Source organism: Globicephala melas, chromosome 1 (assembly GCF_963455315.2).
Source record: "Globicephala melas chromosome 1, mGloMel1.2, whole genome shotgun sequence".
Lineage (NCBI taxonomy): Eukaryota > Metazoa > Chordata > Mammalia > Artiodactyla > Delphinidae > Globicephala > Globicephala melas.
In genome coordinates this window covers 75,811,407-75,832,261 of record NC_083314.1, presented here as the reverse complement: position 1 = coordinate 75,832,261, position 20,855 = coordinate 75,811,407, and the positions used below count along the sequence as shown (strand labels likewise).

General features: G+C 50.2%; 2 protein-coding genes across 8 annotated transcripts in view; one reads left to right on the top strand and one right to left on the bottom strand.

Annotated features, from left to right (window-relative positions):
* MTX1 (metaxin 1) overlaps nt 1–2,228 on the top strand; it is a 5,132-nt gene extending 2,904 nt beyond the window's left edge. Inside the window, 5 exon segments of the mRNA XM_030842244.3 lie at nt 445–537; nt 719–901; nt 1,028–1,104; nt 1,523–1,677; nt 1,778–2,228. Coding sequence (XP_030698104.2) covers nt 445–537; nt 719–901; nt 1,028–1,104; nt 1,523–1,677; nt 1,778–1,992 — 723 coding nt within the window. The 3' untranslated portion in view covers nt 1,993–2,228.
* GBA1 (glucosylceramidase beta 1) overlaps nt 1–20,855 on the bottom strand; it is a 21,890-nt gene extending 1,035 nt beyond the window's left edge. For 2 of the 7 annotated variants that reach the window (XM_030842234.3, XM_030842235.3), the window contains exons 1-11: nt 6,998–7,376; nt 6,525–6,612; nt 6,088–6,279; nt 5,823–5,969; nt 5,386–5,519; nt 4,988–5,160; nt 4,516–4,753; nt 3,946–4,170; nt 3,418–3,581; nt 2,870–2,986; nt 2,652–2,777 (exon numbers count right to left, since the gene is read on the bottom strand). In XM_030842234.3, the coding sequence (XP_030698094.1) occupies nt 2,672–2,777; nt 2,870–2,986; nt 3,418–3,581; nt 3,946–4,170; nt 4,516–4,753; nt 4,988–5,160; nt 5,386–5,519; nt 5,823–5,969; nt 6,088–6,279; nt 6,525–6,612; nt 6,998–7,024 (1,611 nt within the window). In that variant the 5' untranslated portion in view covers nt 7,025–7,376 and the 3' untranslated portion in view covers nt 2,652–2,671. Of the gene's footprint in view, nt 1–1,757; nt 2,778–2,869; nt 2,987–3,417; nt 3,582–3,945; nt 4,171–4,515; nt 4,754–4,987; nt 5,161–5,385; nt 5,520–5,822; nt 5,970–6,087; nt 6,280–6,524; nt 6,613–6,997; nt 7,377–20,728 lie in introns of those variants that run through there. The other 5 variants (XR_009563824.2, XR_009563823.2, XR_009563826.2 and 2 more) reach the window with 5 other exon arrangements.

Below are 20,855 nucleotides of genomic sequence, written 5' to 3'. Positions count from 1 at the left end.
TGGGTCTTGGGAGCATGAGGATGGCGTCCCTTAGTACCCGAGGCACTGACTGAGGCCCAACCTGCATCTGAGCTCCGCTCTGCTAGTTTTGTGGTGTCTGGATCGGAGAAGTTACTGTTAGAAAGTTGCCGTCAGCAGGCATCCTGCCAGCTTTCTGTGGAAACTCTGGGAGCTGCTCCTGGTTTGTGGCTGGGCCTTCCTTCCAACTCCCAATGGGCGCGGGACCTTGACGGCCAGCAGGCTCCAAGGTCCAGGCTTCCCGCCAACAGCAACAGGCTACTGACTGGGCCCAGGCAAGGGGGCCTCAGCAAGCAAAGCCCCACACTCTACCTCTGCTACACTCAGAGGTCAGTGTGGGTGGTGCCAGACAGGATGCCTCCCTCCTTGAGGAAGTGTCCCTGGAGTCCTCCAGCATCCACCTCACAGTGGATGTTTCCTCCACAGAAGTACAATGCTGATTATGATCTGTCAGCCCGGCAAGGAGCAGACACTTTGGCCTTTATGTCTCTGCTGGAGGAGAAGCTGCTCCCGGTGCTGGTGAGTGTGCCCAGACCTCCCAGCATGGGTGGTCAGTGGGGGAGGGGGTCGGGCATACACACAGACACCCCCACACACCCCCCCCACAGGCTTGGAGCAGCGTGGGGACCAGAAGCCCACCCTGGGTCAGGCAGGTGCACTGGCTCAGACCTGCTTCTTCCTTCCTATACACCCAATCCAGATACATACTTTCTGGGTAGACGCCAAGAACTATGTGGAAGTAACCCGGAAGTGGTACGCAGAGGCTATGCCCTTTCCCCTCAACTTCTTCCTGCCTGGCCGCATGCAGCGGCAGTACGTGGAGCGGCTGCAGCTGCTGTGTGGGGAGCACAGGCCAGAGGAGGAGGAAGAGCTGGAGAAGGAGGTACCTCTGGGACAGGGGGCTGTTGTATGAGAGGAGCCCCCAGGGCGATGGCCAGGAGTGGGAGTGCCTGGCAGGGGAGGTGGCACTGTTCCCGCAGCCGCAAGCTGACCTGGTGTCCCCCTATAGCTGTACCAGGAAGCTCGGGAATGCCTGACCCTTCTCTCTCAGCGCCTGGGCTCTCAGAAATTCTTCTTTGGAGATGCGTGAGTCTGACTCCCGGGGAATCATAGGTGGCTTGGAAGAAGGTACAGGTTCAGACAGCCACAGAGGCTAGGGTGGGCTCAGGCTCTGGAAAAGAGGTCCTCGGGACAGACATTGGATCTGGTGACAGTGGGGCTGTGTGTGGGCCCGGAGCCGCCTCAGTGGTACAGGAGGGTGGGAGGGCCGCCAGGCCCAGGAGGGGCCTGCTGGGCTGTGGGGCACTCAATGTGCCCTTTATGCAGCCCTGGGATAGAGTCCCATTCAAGGCAGGCTGGCGCCACCTGGGGCGCCTTCCCCACACCAGGACCAGAACTGTGTGTCCTCTCCTCCCCTGCTGCCCAGAGCCTACCTTTCCAGGGCCGACTCTTCCTCCGACTCCATCTCTCCCCTTCTCCATCTCACCCTTTCTCTCTGCTGCAGCCCCGCCTCCCTGGATGCCTTTGTCTTCAGCTACTTGGCCCTGCTGCAGCAGGCGAAGCTGCCCAGTGGGAAACTGCAGGCCCACCTGCGGGGGCTGCACAACCTCTGTGCCTACTGCACCCATATCCTCAGCCTGTACTTCCCCTGGGAGGGAGGTAAGAGGCAGATGGGTGGGGGGTGGGCGCTAGCTCTGAGGAGAGTGGGCAGGGATCCAGAAACCAGCCCCCCGACCCACCTTCCTTCCTTGCCCCTCAGCTGAGGTGCCACCTCCACGCCAGACACCAGCAAACCCAGAGACTGAGGAGGAGCCATATCGGCGCCGGAACCAGATCCTATCCGTGTTGGCGGGGCTGGCAGCCATGGCGGGTTATGCCTTGCTCAGTGGCATTGTCTCCATCCAGCGGGCACCACCTGCCCGGGCCCCACGCACACGGGCCCTGGGCATGGCTGAGGAGGTTGAAGAGGAATGATTTATCCTCATGCTCCCAGGACTGATTTTTCTACTGTCATGCATTCCAGAGGCTCCTGTGTTTCCCCATTGTTGGTATGGCTGGAAATGGGGTCCCACCCCCAGAATAAAACTGCTCACACTGACTGGGATCAGACATTCTCTCCTTTAAGAGGCTGCCATTTTTCCTCGCTGGACCAAGGGGGCTATCTGGGTGCTTGAGTCTACCCACTGGTGCTTGACTTCTTTCACTGCCTGTGCCCTGGTGCTGACATCTGCATGGACCTGGTTCTGCATCTCCAAGAAAGACAAGCACTTCCCAGTTTTGGGTTCAGCTTTCCTAGTCTCTTCCTTTCCTTTATCTCTCTTGCCATCCACCCCCCCACCCCTGTGTTTGTACAGACAGTGAGCTCACCCTGGGCCTGGGCCCAGTTTCCACAGGCAACCAGCACACAGCACACGCTCACACAAGCATGGGGGTGGAGGACCACTGGGGCCTCCCGGTCCTTTCCCTAGGGGCCTCCAGCCCCTGGCACCAACTAGAGGGGAGAGTGAGTCACCCAAACCACTGCCTCTGGGCTTACGTCACGTAAGCTCCCCCCCAGTCCTGCTGTACCCTCTGTAGCCACAGACAGCATGTGAGCTGACTATCCCTTCAATGTCCATGCTGAGCCTAGGCACCTGCTTGGGTATCTGTTCCATCACTGGCGACGCCACAGGTAGGTGTGAATGGAGTAGCCGGGTGAGATAGCTTCCACGAAGCCCACGGCAGGATCCTTGATGGTAAGAGGCACATCCTTAGAGGAGCTGGGGCAGATGGGGAGGAGAAGCTGAGAGTGTGATCCTGCCAAGCCCACCGTCTTGTCCTCAGCCCAGTTCCCAGGCCCCACTGCTCTCACCGGTTTAGCACGACCACAACTGCAGAGCCATCGGGATGTATCAGTGCCACTGTGTCCAAGTCATTCTTCTCACTGGCAACCAGCCCCACTCTCTGAGATCCTTCAGGAATGAACTTGCTGAAGTGGGAACAGGCATCGTCAGGGACCCCAGCCCAGCTCCCCTGGCCCTGAGGGCAGCTCCCATCAGTCTCTCACTTAAGAAGTCATCTTCCCTACCACCTACCCCCTCCCCCTAGAACCCTTCCAAAGCTCTGCCCTAACTCTCCAGGCCTCAAGCTGTGCGGCTGGGCGTGCCCTGCCCTCCCGCCTCCCAGCCTCCCAGTCCCAGCATTGGGCATTCAGGGATTGTCTGTGTCTCGAATGCCAGCTAGTCACTGCCTGCCTAGATGGTGCAAGGGGGACATGCGTGCTGCTCCCAAAGTTCCCACCCTCAGCACCTTCCTGCCTCCTCACTGGGGCGGGGGGAGGGGGGAGGGGGGCGGGGATACAATCCCAGTGCAGGAGATGCCAGGACTGGTGTGGAGTGGGGGTGCCTGCCCTCCACTCACCTGAAGTGGCCAAGGTGGTAAAACATGGGCTGTTTGTAAAATGTGTCCTTGGCGATGTCCACAATGATGGGGCTGTCGACAAAGTTGCGCACCCAATTGGGTCCCCCCTCAGGGTTTAGGGCGAGGTTCCAGTCAGTCCAGCCGACCACATGGTAGAGGAGGTTCTAGGGTAGGAACAGGGCAGAGACAAAGGCCCCCAGTGAATACAGTTAAGTGTCACATGAGGGAGACGGGCTATGGTGCCTCAGCCTTTGTGAGGGGAGTAATATCTAAGGAGCAAGGGTTTGTGAGGACAGAGGCATCGCCAGAGAAGCTGAGGAATCTGAGGCAGATGTAACCGCTCAAGCATTTGGAACAAGGGTGATGGTGTGCAGATCTGTGAAGGGAAGGCAACAGAGGGGATCATGATATCCCAAAATTTGCTCCAAAGAGTAAGCCAGCTGGGGAAAAGCTGGAGAGGAGCCTTTGGTGAGACTAGCAAGGGGTCTGAGGTGGTCTGCTTTGCGGAAAGGGAGACAGGTGGTTCACCGTGATGATGCTGTGGCTGTACTGCATCCCTCGATCCCAGGAGCCCAGCCGCACGCTCTGCTCCCAGAACTTGGAGCCCACACAGGCCTCTGAGGCAAAGAGCATGGTGTCGGGGAACAGGCGATGTGTCTCCCCCAGGGTGGCTTTTGCTGGAGCCAGAAAGTCCAGGTACCAATGTACAGCGATGCCATGAACATACTTAGCTGCTTCTGGGTCTGCCAGCACCTGTACAGGGAAAGGGAAGGACTACTGGGGAAAGAGAGCCACTGAGCCTGGGTCCTGCACAAAGGGTTCTGGAAGAGGCACTAGGACCTGAGAAGTGGGCAGTGGGATGAACACAACTTAGAGGGGGTTAAAGTGACAACCGTGGAGATTCATGGGGCCCTGGAGATGCAGAGGGGGATCACCACCACCACCAGCACCCCAGGGGTGCCACCTGGGCACCTGGTCCCAGCCAGGGTGCTCTAGGAATCAAGAGTTGGGGCAGGGAAGGCACTCTGTTCGGGAGCCAGCCATTCGGATGCTGGGCTTGGGGGTCACTAGGGCACCCATGGAGCTCCTGGTCCTTACCACCTGGGCCCAGTGGGGCAGCAGCAGGCGTTGGTCATCTAGCATGAGCAGTCGGACGTTGCGGTGTGTACTGTTGGCCAGGGTGGGGCCCAGGTCACGGGCGATGAAGTCTCGCTGGTGTTCAGGGGTGAAGCCCAGGCACTGGAAGGGGTACCCGCTAAATAGCCCTGCAGAAGGCTCGTTCTCAGCTGTCACTGCCCAGAACTGTAACTTGTGCTCAGCATAGGCATCCAGGAACCTGGCGAGGGAAAGGGTGTGAGTGATCATGGCCAAGACAGGGAACCAAGACCCTGGGGAATAGGAGGCCTGACTGGGTGGGGGAAAACTGAGGGGCCTGAGTCTGAAAGACCCAGAAGGTAGAAAGGTGAGCTGAGGAGATCTGGAGGCGGAACCAGATCAAGGGCTGGGACATAGACCAGGGTGTCCAAGATGGGAGACTGGTCCGGACCCCATGGCCCTGCTGTTCCCTTACTTGACAAAGTATCTGGCCCAGGTCTGGTGGTAGAGATCCCCTGGATGACCCTTGAGTGTCCCCTTCCCATTCACTGCCCCATTGGTCTTGAGCCAAGTGGGTGATGTCCAGGGACTGGCAAAGAGTGAGACAGGGCGCTGGGCCAACTCCAGGGCTTGGTGAATCAGGGGTATCTAGAAACAAAGGTGGTGAGGAGAGAGACATCCAGAGTTGGAACATAAACAGACTGGCCCACCCAGTGTATCAGGCCTAGCTATCAGCCTCCTCCCTCCCACCCCAGGACAGAACACAGAGAGCAGAGGGCACGTTCTATGTCTCTCTGCAGACTGCTCTAGCCCGAGGCCTCTCAACCACCAGGCATCAATGCCACCGGGGCCTGAGGCAGCCAGAGTGGCCACCTTGAGCTTGACATCTTCCTCTGGGAGGCTGAAGTTGAGCAACTGGAAGTCATCAGGGGTGTCAGCATAGGTGTAGGTGCGGATGGAGAAGTCACAGCTGGCCATGGGGACCCGCAAGATGTTGTATTCGATTCCTGCAGAAAAAGAAGACCAAGATATGTGTGTCTGAGTCAGTAGGAGAATGTGGGGCACTGTCTACCACTTGCCAGTCCTAAATTACGTCTGAGTTGAGGGCTAAGGGGAACTTGGGCTCTGGGTGAAGCGCAGACCTTCTGAGCCTGAGAGGCCCCAGGCACTCAGCAGAAGATGGGTAGGACAATCTTTTTTTTCACTGGGCATTAAGAGAGACCCATATGTCAGGGATGGGTGGATGTCAGGGTCAAAGGAAAGGTCAAAGTGTCAATTGCACTATGTCATCTTGTCCCCTTCCTCCTTACCTTCTTTAGAGAAGTACGATTTGAGTAGTAAATCCCGTGCAGGAGGTGACAGGGCAAGGATGTTGAGAGCAGCAGCATCTGTCACGGCCCCTCCAAAACCCTTCACTTTCTGGAACTTCTGATCTGGCTGCAGGGTCAACAGCAGCCCTGAGGACATCCGCAGGGAATAAAGGGTGTCAGTGCACAGGGGAGAAACTCCATGGTGATTGCTGGCATGATTTAGCTCCAGGAGGACCCCAGCCTGGGTGAGGGGTGTAGTGGTTACCTGTGCCTGTGCGGTTGGCCTGGATGGTCCCCAGACTCAGCTCCATTCGGCGCCCACTGCGTGTGCTCTCAAAGCGGCTGAAGGTGCCAGGGTCAGGCAGGGTCAGGGGGTCAAGAGAGTCACAGTACGTAGCATTGCAGACACAGACCACTGAGCTGTAGCCAAAGCTTTTAGGGCTGCAGGGGCGGGCACCTGGGAGGGAGAGCACAAGAGAGGCAAGGGCTGAAGGAGGAAGATGGGGAGAAGGGACACACTAGTTGGAAGGGAAGACTGAATACTGATTTCAAAGATTCTCTTGATGTACCCCACAGTTGATCTCAGTCACTCAAAAGGGTTTAGTGAGCATCTAATGAAGGCCACCACCGTATGTCAGAGACTACCAAAGGACCATAAGGCAGAAGGGGGCCTCGGGGCTCCCTCCCTCCTCCTTGACTCACCTGATGCCCACGACACGGCCTGAAGTAGAAGCAATCCCATGAGGCTGGGAGCCATGATGCTTACTCTGTCCTGGGGCTTGGGACACTCCTGAGAACAGAATGAGGAGAGGCTAGAGGGCAAGCCCCTCTCCACCTCTCATCTACTCTCCCAGGCAGGGCTCGGCTGCCTGTGGGCACCCAGCCTAGTCTCCCACCTTTAAGAGAATGGCACAAAGCCCACAGACACCTGGGTCCAGACACCCTCCAAGCCCTCTGCTAATAATAGCTCTCTGCCCACCCCGACCAGGACCCTCCTCCACCCCTCGTTCTAACCATTTCTCCCTCAACCTCACCTTCCCTCCATCTGTCCCTCCATCAAAGGGCCGTGATGGCCTGGTTTTGAGGAGAGTGTGTCGTTCACTGAATTCCAGAGCCTGGAGCGCCAGGATTCCAGAAAGAGCGACAAGACCATTTGGGAGCCCTGGCCCACTCACCTCTCTGGAAGGACTTGAAAACACCATCACCAGATGAGAAGACTGCGGGGTTCCCAAACCTCGGAGGGATAGAGTATCAGCTAAATAAAAACAGGGGTGCAGGAGCCTGAGGTAGCTATACGTACCAGGTGAGCCCTGCGAGTTAATTCCGGCAAAATGGAGTGGATGTGTCACGTGATAATTATGGGCGCGTCACATGACACGAGAAGTGAGGCAATCGCAACCATGCTTGTAAAGGGCAACTGACTGTCTTCTTCTGGGCTGTTGGTGATTATACACCCTATGAAATTCTGGAAGGCATGTATGGATGACAACTTTAGGAAGAATCTAGATGAAAGATCTGAATGAAGGATTGGGTAGAGGCTCCCGAATCCCAAAGGATGGGAACAACAGCAGGCACATTGCTTTCTTGAGAAAAAATTTTAGTCATGCTAATAAAGGTGATACTAATAAAAGAGGTTCACTGTGCAAAATACTGAGGCCAAAATACTGAGAGATGATTAAGAAGTCTTTGCCCTATCGAGGTTCAGAAGGCTCATAAGAGTCAGACTCTTACACGGATGGTAACAGATAAAGACAAAATTGGTAACAGGTGTGCACAGAGAGGCCCTTCATGCTGGGGTTATCCTGGAAGGTTTCATGGAGGAGAAGAGGTGAGGTTTAGGGAATATTAACCAGAGAAGTGCAGGGACGATGGGCCCTGGGCAGAGGGACAGTGCTTCTCCAGTCCTCACTTGTTTCATCATCAGATGCAGATGAGAAGGAAATCACAGGACAGGGGGGTTGTGTAAAGTAGTTCAGAAACTGGAAAGTGTGGTACGAAGCTGCATCCTCAGTGGATGTGACAAGGGGGTTGTCCATGGTGTTGCCTCATGGGCCACATCATATTGATTCAGTGGGAATGACACAGAATTATGACCTGACTGACTACAGCTCTCTGAGCCTACTTCATCACCTGTAAAATGGAGGGAATACCACCACCTCACCAGGTCACTACTGAAATCAGGGAGATAAGCACAGTGCCTGGTACAGAGTAGACACTTGGGAACCACTTGTTTGCTGTGCCTTTTTGTTTTTTTAAATTATCTCAGTGAAGTCTTTCCAGACACACTCCAGGCAAAATTGACCATTTCTTCTTCTAGGTTCCTGTAGCCCTATAGGAGCTATAGTCTCACTGAGACTATACTGAATATAGACTATACTGAATACAGTCTCAGTGAGACGAGCTTGGTTTGAATCCTGGCTCTACCACTTACTGGCTGTTTGACCTTCAATAAATTACTTAATCACTCTAAGCCTCTGTTTCCCATCTATAAAAGGGGAGAGATAACTCCTATCTCACAAAATTGTTGTGAGGTGGAAGTATGATAATGTGTGTCTAGCACACTGCTTGGCACCAAATACTGCAACAAGTTAGGGCTGTGTTTATGGAAGGAGCTTGGAGCTCCCCAAAGGAATGGCTTACTCGTTCTAAGTAGAAGACCTGGCACAGGGTGGGTAGGTGCCAGCTTGTTGCATTGAATTGAACCATCATCACTATGTCAAATCGGCCCCATCTAGACTTCCTGTTTTTCCAGGAAATGCTGCACAGGGCTTGTTCTTGGGAAGAGGGCAGGTGATCTTACTTCCCTCTAGTTCACTCACTCCACAAATATTTATGGATATTAAGTACATACTACATTTGCCCCTACCTCCTCTGTTGGCTTTGTTTATTTTTTAACATCTTTATTGGAGTATAATTGCTTTACAATGGTGTGTTAGTTTCTGCTGTATAACAAAGAGTATCAGCTATACATATACACATATCCCCATATCCCCTCCCCCTTGCGTCTCCCTCCCACCCTCCCTATCCCACCGCTCTAGGTGGTCACGAAGCACCGAGCTGATCTCCCTGTGCTATGTGCTCTGTTGGCCTTAGAGCCCCACTCCCCTCCCTGTTTCCCTCTGCAGGCACAGAGTTTGTGAGTGTCCTGTTTCTTCTCTCACAATGTGGTTTGCCCTTGAGGCTTTTATATTTTATTTTCTAAATAAAGTTGGTTATAATAAGGGCTAATAATATTTATTGAGTACTTATTCTGTGCTACTTTATGCTCATAGTCTCATTTTATTCTCATGTGGCAGATACGATTATTTTCCCCATTTTAGAGATGAGGAACCTAAGACTCTGAAAGGTCATGAAGTTGCCCTAAGTCGCTTGACTACTCAGCTGTGGAACCTGGATTTGTAATGAGGCGGGGCGGGCACATGGCCCCTCAGCTCGCGGCTGTTAGCCCGAGACCCTGAGCGCCACGGTTAAAGGTCCCGCTCCACCAACAGTCAGCCTGGTAGTGGTCCTCTCAGCAGAGAGTGGGTTAGGCCGAGGCAGATCTCGGCCTTCTTGCCGGGACCCTCCAGGCCCTCCAGCCACGGGGCCAGCGGGTGAGCTGGGGTGCCCCGGGGACAAGATGAGGGCTGTGTCCCGCAGAGCTACAAGCCCTCACCACAGCCACCCACTGGCCAGGTCCAGGCCTCAAAGCAGCAGCAAACCTCTGCCCCATCCCCCCCTGTGCAGCCTAATGGCAGCGGCGGTCTCCATGGGTCCCAGGCCATGGAGGCCTCAGCAACTGCAGTATATGGACACTGCCATTAAGGTAACAGCTTCAGGGACTTCCCTGGTAGCATCATGGTTAAGAATCCGCCTGCCAATGCAGGGGACATGGGTTCGATCCCTGCTCTGGGAAGATCCCACATGCCACGGAGCAACTAAGCCCATGCACCACAACTACTGAGCCTACGCTCTAGAGCCCGCGAGCCACAACTACTGAGCCTGCGTGCTGCAACTACTGAAGCCCGCACGCCTAGAGCCCGTGCTCCACAACAAGAGAAGCCACTGCAATGAGAAGCCTGTGCACCGCAACGAAGAGCCCCGCTCTCCGCAGTTACAGAAAGCCTGCGTGCAGCAACGAACACCCAATGCGGCCAAAAATTTAAATTAATTAATTAATTAAAATAAATTTTTTAAAAAAGCTAACAGCTTCAACCAGCTTCAGTTTCTCCCTTCACATATCTAAGACTGGTACAGCTTAGATCAGTTGTCTCCCGCTAGGAGGTGGCCAGAGGTCAGGGTTAAGCTGCAAGGACACTGCACATCATTATTTGAGGTCCACCTCTGTGGCTGGGGCTATTCTCAAAGAAGGGCAATCGTTGTGAGCTGGGAATTCACCTGACTGGTATTTGCTACAACATGTATTCCTATCAATTCTATACAAATCATTCTCTCCAGTGTAAATGAAAAGCCTGAGGGCCGGCTGGGTCCCTAGGCGCCTGGCTCCCTCAGTGATGATGGCTGGGCAGGGTCTGGTGACCTGGCCCTGAGGGTGCCGCCAGCTGAGATCTGCCTCTTCAGCAGGGCCTGGGCACTGGCAGTAAGACCCATACTGGGTGCTGCACCAACGCTCCCGGCAGGGTAACTGGCCCTCACAAGGACCCCCTCCTTTAGCCAGGGCCTGGACCTCAGAGAGTAAAGGTTGAGCCTTTGGGACCTTGCCCTTTCTCGTCAGAATAGAGAATAACATTTGTTTCGGTGGAGGTTTACAGGAATGCTGTGACCTGACCGTGACCTGACCTCAAGAACAAAGGATCTGACACCAAAGAAGTCTGCAACAACTAACCACAGCCCTCCCTCACCTTTCCTATAAATGAGCTTTGCTGAAAGGTTTCTTTCCGGGAGTTCGGGTTTTTAAGGCATAAGCCACCCGTCTCCTTGCACGGCCCTGCAATAAATCTTTTTCTCTCCAAACTCCGACGTTGTGGTATTGTTTGGCCTCACTATGCGTTGGGCACACGGACTTGCGTCCGATAAGATTTGTATCCAGGGTCCTATGACACAAATGACACATTTGATGAGTGCCTCCAGTGTGCCAAATGCTACATTAGTTGCCGGTTATTTTCAAAAGCTGCTGTGCTGGTCTGCAGCGTCTGTTTTGTATTGTTTTAAAATCGTCCCATGTTTTCTACACGTGTTTTACCTGCTCAAAATGAAGCCCGGGCTTCCCTGGTGGCGCAGTGGTTGAGAGTCCGCCTGCCGATGCAGGGGACGCGGGTTCGTGACCCGGTCCGGGAGGATCCCAGATGCCGCGGAGCAGCTGGGCCCGTGAGCCATGACCGCTGAGCCTGCGCGTCCGGAGCCTGTGCTCCGCAATGGGAGAGGCCAAAACGGTGAGAGGCCCGCGTTCCGCAAAAAAAAAAAAAAAAAAAAAAAAATGAAGCCCAAGTTGGCTTCCGAAGTGCTGGCTACGTGGCAACATTTCTGGATCTGTGTTCTTCAAAGGCATTGGTCAGGGGATAACTTGTCAATAATGAAACAGAATCCAGGGCTCCTAGCTTGGGCAAGATGGATTGATTTTCAGCTGGGGAGAGGTAGGTCTGCCTCTCTTCCCAAGCTTCACTCTCCCTGTCCTGGGAGATCTCAGCCCAACAGCCTGAGCACCCCTTTTCATAAAAAGTATTTCCTCACATACTCTCTACTATCCTGAAATGAACCTATAGATAATATGACTTACCTACACACATAATTTAAGAGAATCAATATAGTTGCCTTAATTGGCATATAAAGGAAAGATAATGGGACTATTTTTTATAGCAAAATATGTTTTCAATAAGTAAATGCTTAGGCATGATTACCTACAAGACATTATAAAATAGTCAGATATGTACTAACCTAAATGGAATAAATTAGGATTTAACAGAAGCAAAAACAGCCCATGAATTAATAATTTCAATATGTAAGTTTCATCATATGTCATTTTTACAATACGTAATTATTATTGTGCTGCAAAAACATAAAGTATATGATAAATCAAAATGCTTAAAAGTCAATCTTTATGAATAAGATTCAGTGCATTCCACATGTCTTCACAAATTCACTATTTGATTCTAGGCCTTAGCAATTCAGTAAGGAAAAGGACAGTCTTTTCAACAAACGGCGCTGAGATGACTGGATATCATGCAAAAAGACAAACGTAGGGACTTTCCTGGTGGCGCAGTGGTTAAGAATTGCCTGCCAATGCAGGGGATACAGGTTTGAGCCCTGGTCCGGGAAGATCCCACATGCCGCGGAGCAACTAAGCCTGTGTGCCACAACTACTGAGCCTGCACTCTAGAGCCCACAAGCCACAACTACTGAGCCCACATGCCACAACTACTGAAGCCCGTGCGCCTAGAGCCCGTGCTCCGCAACAAGAGAAAACCCCACTCACCGCAACTAGAGAAGGCCTGTGCGCAGCAATGAAGACCCAAAGCAGCCAAAAATTTAAAAATATATATATAAATAAATAAATTTATTTTTTTAAAAAAGATAAACTTAGACCCTTACCTCACTCCATAATCAAAAATCAAAGCAAAATGGATCGTAGACTTAAATGTAAGAGCTAAAATGCTTAATTTTCTGGAAGAAGGAAGGCTAGGAGTAAATCTTTGTGACCTTGGATTAGCCAGTGGTTTCTTTTTCTTTTGTTTTAGGCAACAACAAACACTTGTTATCTCACATAGTTTCTGTGGGTAAGGAATTCAGGAGTGGCTCATCTGGATGGTTCAGACTTGAGGCTTCTCAAAAGACTGTAGCCAAGATGTTGGTCAGGGCTGCTATCATCTGTAGTAGGCTTGACTGGGCTGAGGCTCTGCTTCCAAGTTAAGCCACTAACATAGGTGGTGAACTGGGGCTGGCTGTTGGCAGAAGGCCTCAGTTCCCTACCATGTGGAATAATTCATAGGGCTGCTTGAGTGTCCTCACAACATGGCAGCTGGATTCCTCTCCAGTGAGTGATCTAAGAGATTGTAAGGCGGAAGCCACAAGGTCCTAGCCTCAGGAGTCACACATTATCATTTTCACAATACCCTGTTGGTTACACAGGTCTTCTATACAGATGTGGGGGGGGGGGCAGAGGGGCTAAATAAAGGTGTAAACACCAGGAGGTGGGGATCATTTGGGGGCCATCTAGGAGGCAATCTGCCATAGTCCGTCCCCTGGCTTCCCATAAGTCATGTCCCTCGCACATGTAAATACTGTTACTTCCTCCCAAGGTTCCCAGAAGTCTCATCTTCTTATAGCTTAAGTCCAGAATCTCTTTAGACAATGGTTTCTTATTTATGATTCCAAAACACAAATGACAGAAGAAAAAAAAGATAAATTGGACTTCATCAAAATGAAAAGTGTAAAAAAAAAAAAAAAGAAAAGTGTTCGTGTTTCAAAGGATGTCATCAAGAAAGTGAAAAGACATCCCACAAAATGGGATAAAATACTTTCAAATCATATCTCTGATAGAGGCCTAGTATCCAAAATATATAAAGGACTCTTATAACTCAGTAATTAGAAGATAACCCAATTAAAAAAATGGGCAAAGGACTTGAATAGATATTTCTCCAAAGATAATATAAAAATGGGCACCAAGTGCATGAAAAGATGCTTGACAACATTAGTCATTAAGGAAACGCAAATCAAAACCACTATGATGGGCTTCCCTGGTGGCGCAGTGGTTGGGAGTCCGCCTCCCGATGCAGGGGACGCGGGTTCGTGACCTGGTCTGGGAGGATCCCACATGCCGCGGAGCGGCTGGGCCCGTGAGCCATGGCCGCTGAGCCTGCGCGTCCGGAGCCTGTGCTCCGCAACGGGAGAGGCCACAGCAGTGAGAGGCCCGCGTACCGCAAAAAAAACCCAACACTATGAGATACCACCTCATAGGCACTAGGATGGCTATGATCAAAAAGACAGACAATAACAAGTGTTAGCAAGGATGTGCAGAAATTAGAACGCTCATATGTTACCGTGGGAATGTAAAGTGGTGCAGCCACTTTGGAAAACAGTTTGGCAGTTTCTCAAAATGTTAAACATAGAGTTACCATGTGACCCAGCAACTCCATTTCTAGGTATCTCCTTAAAAGAAATGAAAACATTTGTCCACCCGAAGACTCGCACATGAATATTTACAGCAGCGTTATTTATGGAAACAAACTAAATGTCCATCAGCTGGTGAATAAATACACAAATAGTGGTATTTCATTAAATGGAATACTATTCAGCAATAAAAAGGAACAAAATGCTGATACATGCTACGATACGAATGTACCTCAGAAACATCATGTTAAGTGAAAGAAGCCAGACAAAAAGACCACACATTGTGTGATTCTATTTATATGAAATTCCAGAGTAAGCAAATCTGTAGAGACAGAAAATAGATTAGTGCTTGTCTGGGGCTGGAGTGGGAATGGAGATTAACTGTTGCAAAACTCTGTAAATTTACTCAAAATCATTGAACTGTACACTTAAAAGGAGAAACTTTTATAGTATGTAAATTACACCTCAATGAAGCTAGTAAAAAACTTTACTTTTATTACATATTTGCAGTTGGTTCATTGCTTTTGCAGGTACGCTACTGCATTGAAACTCTTTTAAACGAAGTATATTGCATAGCTGGAAGTGCTCTAATACACTGAGTAGACAGATGCAATAATGTCAAGACAATGTATTTTATTTAAGCTTCCTTCTCCATAATGATCTCCTCCTAAATTATTGGGCTGTTCCAAAAAACAAAAAAACACCTTGTAAAACATTTCTGCATTATTATATAATGAAGTCCTGCTGATTTATATTTGATTTTATATTTGCATACATTGTTGTTGTTGTTTTAATAAATTTATTTATTTATTTGCCTGCATTGGGTCTTTGTTGCTGTGCATGGGCTGTCTCTAGTTGCGGTGAGTGGGGTTTTCTCTTGTTGCAGAGCACGGGCTCTAGGCGTGCGGGCTTCAGTAGTTGTGGCACGTGGGCTCAGTAGCTGTGGTTCGCAGGCTCTAGAGCGCAGGCTCAGTAGTTGTGGCACACGGGCTTAGTTGCTCTGTGGCATGTGGGATCTTCCCGGACCAGGGCACGAACCTGTGTCCCCTGCATTGGCAGGAGGATTCTTAACCACTGAGCCCCCAGGGAAGCCCTTTGCATATATTGTTGAGCAGAACATCCCAAAATCAAGTAGAATGAGAGACAATTCTTCTTTGTGCAGGACTGTCCTCCATGTTATAGATGGTCTACTTTTCCTGTCCTTCCACTAAATCCTCAAAGTGCCTCCTAATCCTGGTCTCCACTAAAGAGACGTTTCCAAAATGCCCGCTAGGGGGTGACTGAGAACCACTGCCCTTAGGGGAGTCACCTCAAACGCCCAGGTTGCAGTAGCCACTAGGGACGTACTAGGTGGCCACAAATGCGTTCCTCGGTCCCCTTTGCACAGCACTTTTATTTTATTTTGTATTTTTTTTGGCCGTGCCGCAAGGCATATTCCCCGACCAGGGATCGAACCTGTGTCCCTGCAGTGGAAGTGCGGAGCCTTAACCACTGCTCCGCCAGGGAAGTCCCTGCACAGCACTTTTTTTTTTTTTTGCGGTACGCGGGCCTCTCACTGCTGTGGCCTCTCCCGTTGCGGAGCACAGGCTCCGGACGCGCAGGCTCAGCAGCCATGGCCCACGGGCGCAGCCGCTCCGCGGCATGTGGGATCCTCCCAGACCGGGGAACGAACCCGTGTCCCCTGCATCGGCAGGCAGACTCTCAACCACTGCGCCACCAGGGAAGCCCTTGCACAGCACTTTTAAAAGACTTAGCTAAACACCAAGGGAGGACAACTGCGAAATAAATATAAGCGAAAAGCAGAAATACAAAAATAGTTTGGCTGACCCAGCACAAGAGTTCTGATCCCACTTCAGCCAGCCCTGTGACAAGCTGTAGGCTTGGCTCAGATAGCAAACTCCAGCCCTGGAGCCTGGCAAGTACCATGTCACAGGCTCCTTGCTCTTTGGGTCTCAGATCAACTCCCCAAGGAGGGTGCCTCCTTCCCAGTCCCACTGTCACCTCCATGGTCAAGTCAAAGAGAGACACTCTTATGCCATGCATAGCAGAGTAGGTGCTCAAAAAATACTCAAGAGATGAATGAATGGATAAACCTTACCAGTCAACCTGGAACCTGTCCTTTCAGCTCTGGTTTCTGATCTGAAGATACACCATTCCTCCTGATTACTGACATCAAATGACTTGTTTCTCGGGCAATTGATTTATTGATTACGGCAATAAAGTTAGTTTGATTAACCAACTCTTTTAAAAAAATATTTATTTATTTGGCTGTGCTGGGTCTTAGTTGCAGCACGTGGGATCTTCGTTGTGGCATGCGGAAACTTAGTTACAGGATATGGGATCTAGTTCCCTGACCAGGAATTGAACCTGGGCCCTCTGCATTGGGAGCACGGAGCCTTAGCCACTGGACCACCAGGGAAGTCTCTGATTAACCAACTCTTAAACAATAACCATAGCATACTTGTAAAGCCCAGTGCAAATGGAAAGTATTTGTACCTCACATGCTCCCATATAATTTTTCTCAAGATACCAACAGCCAATCTTTCATGAGTGCTTATTACATGCATTAGCCTGACAACCCCATGTTACAGACGAGAAAACTGACTTAGGTCAAGTGAGTGGCAGAGTCAAGCCTAAATTCAGGTCTGTCCTACCCTGAAGCCCAAGCAGCTCTTAGCCATCATGTCATACAGCCTCCCAGATATTTCAGTTGCATATTTTTAGTCTTCTGTAAGTTTATAAATGGTCACAGGGCAAATCTCATGGTTAATATTTCTCTGAAACTTTAAAACTCTTCACTTAGAGACAAGCACAGAATCGGGGCTCAAGTTTACTGAATGAATGAATGGGTTAAGGTACCAACCGCACCTTCTCGCTGTTTAAGGTCCTGCTTGTCAGTGTTTCAGAGACTGTCCTTGGTGTGGTTTGAAGCAAAGGAGTGGTGAACTTCAGGAAGAATGAAGTTAACTCTGAACAAGACTATTACAGTGAGAGTGAGACCTAACTAAGGCGATTTGGTGGAGGCAACAGGAAGTATGATTCAAATACTGAACAACTGTGAGCCTGCTCGCACATTCCTTATTGTTCTGAGCTTCCCATGCAGGGTTGTAATGAGGCTCATTGAAGATAACAGTATCTGAGAAGGGACTTCCCCGGTGGTGCAGTGGTTAAGAATCCACCTACCAATGCAGGGGACAGGGGTTCGAGCCCTGGTCCGGGAAGATCCCACATGCTGTGGAGTAACTAAGTCCATGAGCCACAACTACTGAGCCTGCGCGCTAGAGCCCGCGAGCCACAACTACTAAGCCCACACGCCTAGAGCCTGTGCTCTGTAACAAGAGAAGCCACTGCAATGACAAGGCCCTGTACCACAAGGAAGAGTAGCCCCCACTCACCACAACTAGAGAAAGCCTGCGCGCAGCAACAAAGACCCAACGCAGCCACACACACAAAAAAAATCTGAGATGTTCCTTGTGAACTGTAAAATTCCATATAGATGGCTGGAATTATTACTGTTATTGTTATCCAGGCTTCGTTTCTTCCCTCCAGGTACAGTAGAAGGAGTCTTCTGTGTGAGGCCTGTACCTCCACCCTTGCTCCCTCCAGCCGCCACCATTTCTCTCCTGTTCCCCTCAAGAAGAGGCAATAAGGAAGGGTGTTTCAGCATGAACATTCATGCTGAACACCGAGTGATTATACAGGATTGAAATCCTTGCTTCATTTCTCACTAGAACTGAGATATTGGGAAGTTTCTTGACTTCTCAGAGCTTCAGTTTTCTCATCTCCAAACCTCTTGCCTCATGGGTTGTTATGATGATTTCATGCAACAATGCATGTAATATTACTCAGAGCCAAACCTCTGGAATGAGTTGCTACACCTCTCTCCACTTCCTACACTCCACGGGCTGATACTGGACCCTCCTGGCTCCAAAACTGCTCTTGCCAAGGTCACTAATGATCCCTCTGTTGCTAAGTCCAATGAATAGTGCTCAGCCTTTTTTTTTTTTAATATAAATTTATTTATTTATTTATTTCGGTCTGCGTTGGGTCTTTGTTGCTGCGTGCAGTCTTCCTCTAGTTGCGTCGAGTGGGGGCTGCTCTTCATTGCGGTGCATGGGCTTTTCATTGCGGTGGCTTCTCTTATTGCGGAGCATAGGCTCTAGGCACAGGGGCTTCAGTAGTTGTGGCTCGCAGGCTCAGTAGTTGTGGCGCACAGGCTCAGTAGTTGTGGCACTCTGTGGCATGTGTGATCTTCCCGGACCAGGGCTCAAACCCGCATCCCCTGCATTGGCAGGTGGATTCCTAACCACTGCGCCACCAGGAAAGTCCCTGCTCAGCCCTTATTCGACTGGACTTTTTACCTCCTAGAAGCACTCTCTTTTGTTTTCATGACTCCACACTGTGCTGCTTTGGATGTCCTCCCACTTCTTTGGCTGTTCCTTCTCTTTTGCAGGCTTCGCGTCCTCTTTCTGTCTGTTCCTTAGGGTTTTGTCCTAGGCCTTCTCTTCTCATACGTCATGCTCTCTCCACAGAGATAATCCATGGCTTTGACTAACCTTCTAGTTGTTTTCTGGTTCCACAATCTCCACTTCCAATCCCAATCCTTCTCCTGGGATGGACTCTGTGATGTGACTCTGCCCTCCAGACCTTTCCTCTGGGTGTCTCACAGACACTTCAGCAGGACCATCATGAGAGCATCATCTCCTCCAGCCAAACCCACTCTTCCTCCTGTGTTTTTTTTCCCCATGAATAGAACCTCTTCCTCACAGAACCTGGGGCTCATCCTTGACTCTGTCCTTTCCCTGTACCCTTCTCCCTGTCTATTCTCTTCTAAGCTACTGAAACATCTCTTGCTTGGCCTCCTACACTCTACTTTTCTCCTCCAATCCATTCACCAAGAACTGGATGGTCTAACTAAAATACAAATTCTGAAGCTACCACTCTTCCTCCTAAAATCCTTCAACGGCTCCACACTGCCTTTTAAGAGGGCTACCGGGACCTGGCATCTTTGTTCCAGTCTCATTTCTCACCTCTCCACTTGGACCATATGCTCCAATCACATTTCGTCTAATAGGCCACATTCCATCTTGCCTCTCTGCTCTATGCTATTTTCTTCTCCTCTCTTGAAAAAAAATGAATAACTAAATAACTAAATATAAATAACTAAATAACTAAAAAAAAATGAATAACTAAAATCATTAACTCCTCAGCCTTAATGTCCCTACCATCAGTACCATTTTCCTGACACCCCTGAATGAGTTGGGCACCCCTGCTATGTGCTCCCCAAGACACATATTTGACAAATCATAATTGGGCATCTACTATGTGCCAGGCACTGTTCTAGACCCTGGTGATACAGTAATGAATAAGATTATAAAGTCCCTGGCCCTATGGAGCTTATGTTCTAGTGGTGGTAGAAGACAAAAAACGTAATTTCAGGTGGCCGTGAGAACTATGAAACAAAATAAAGGGGAAGGGGGACTTCCCTGGCGGTCCATTGGTTAAGACTTAGCCTTCCAGGGATTTCCCTGGTGGCTCAGTGGCTAAGAATCTGCCTGCCAATGCAGGGGACATGGGTTTGAGCCGTGGTCTGGGAAGATCCCACATGCTGTGGAGCAACTAAGTCCGTGCACCACAGCTACTGAGCCTGTGCTCTAGAGCCCGCAAGCCACAACTACTGAGCCCACATGCCACAACTACTAAGCCCACGTGCCTAGAGCCTGTGCTCTGCAACAAGAGAAGCCTGCGCACCGCAACAAAGACCCAACACAGCCAAAAATAAAAAAAAATTAAAAATAAAAAAAAAGACTTAGCCTTCCAATGAAGGGGGTGCCGGTTCAATCCCTGGTGCGGGAGCTAAGATTCCCACATGCCTTGAGGCCAAAAAAACAAAACATAAAACGGAAGCAACATTGTAACAAATCCAGTAAAGACTTTAAAAATGGTCCACATCAAAACAAAAAAATCTTAAAAAAAAAAGGGGAGTAAGGAAGCTGGACAGAAGGAGTGAGTGGGACAGTGATAAGCAGTGAGTTTGGAGTAAAAGGTTGGGGGTCAAGTTCTTCTGCAGGGCCTTGGTGGCCACAGTGAGGAGTCTGAATTTCGCTCCAAAATGGAAATTCACTGGACATTTTGGGGCAGGGAAGTGACAACATCAGATTTATATTTTTAAAAGATCACATTGGCTGCTGTGTAGGAATCAGACTGTAAGGGGCACGACGGAGACCAGCCTCCAATTACAGCCTGCCACAGACTGGCCCCCTTGTTCTGCATCCTTTCTGCCTCAGAATCCTCCCAAAGGCTCTTTAGTATGCATCACTCTTCACCTCCATTTAGCCTAGGTAGTGCCTATTCATCTTTCTTTCAGAACTCAGCTCATATGTCATTTTCTCCAAGAAATTCTCTCCTTTCACACACACTCCTCCTGTGTGTGAGGAGCCCTTACATCTCCTTTGTAGCTCTTATTACATTTGCAATTAACTGTACAAATGGTTTAATGTCAGTTATAGCACCCAGTGGCCTGCTAACTCCTTTGTCTGCTGATCTGTCCGTGAGAAAGCCCAGTAGGGCGGGGATCAGTCTGTATCCCCAGTACGTAGCACAGCACCCGGTGCTCGTCCCGTGCTCATTGAACATCTGTCGGATGATTGAAGAATGGATAAATTACATAGACTTTCTTTCCACTCCACCCCTCAAAAAAGCAAGTGGGTAGAAGAGGATTTGAAGATTTCCCCCTCTTCTTCATTAGTAAAATACAACCATCCCTACAATTAATAATAACAATGATGATAAAAAGGTGAAGTGCAGACGCAGGGAAAGGAGAGTTAAGATCCCCAAAGTGCGAAATCCATTACGCCTACCGTCGGCGAAGCGAAACAGCAGCCCCAAACGGAGGCGAAGGGAAATCCCAGAGCAGCCTGCAAAGCGGGGTGGGCGGGGCGGTAGAAGGCGGCTCAGCAGAGCTAGGCTGCACTGCACCACGCGCAG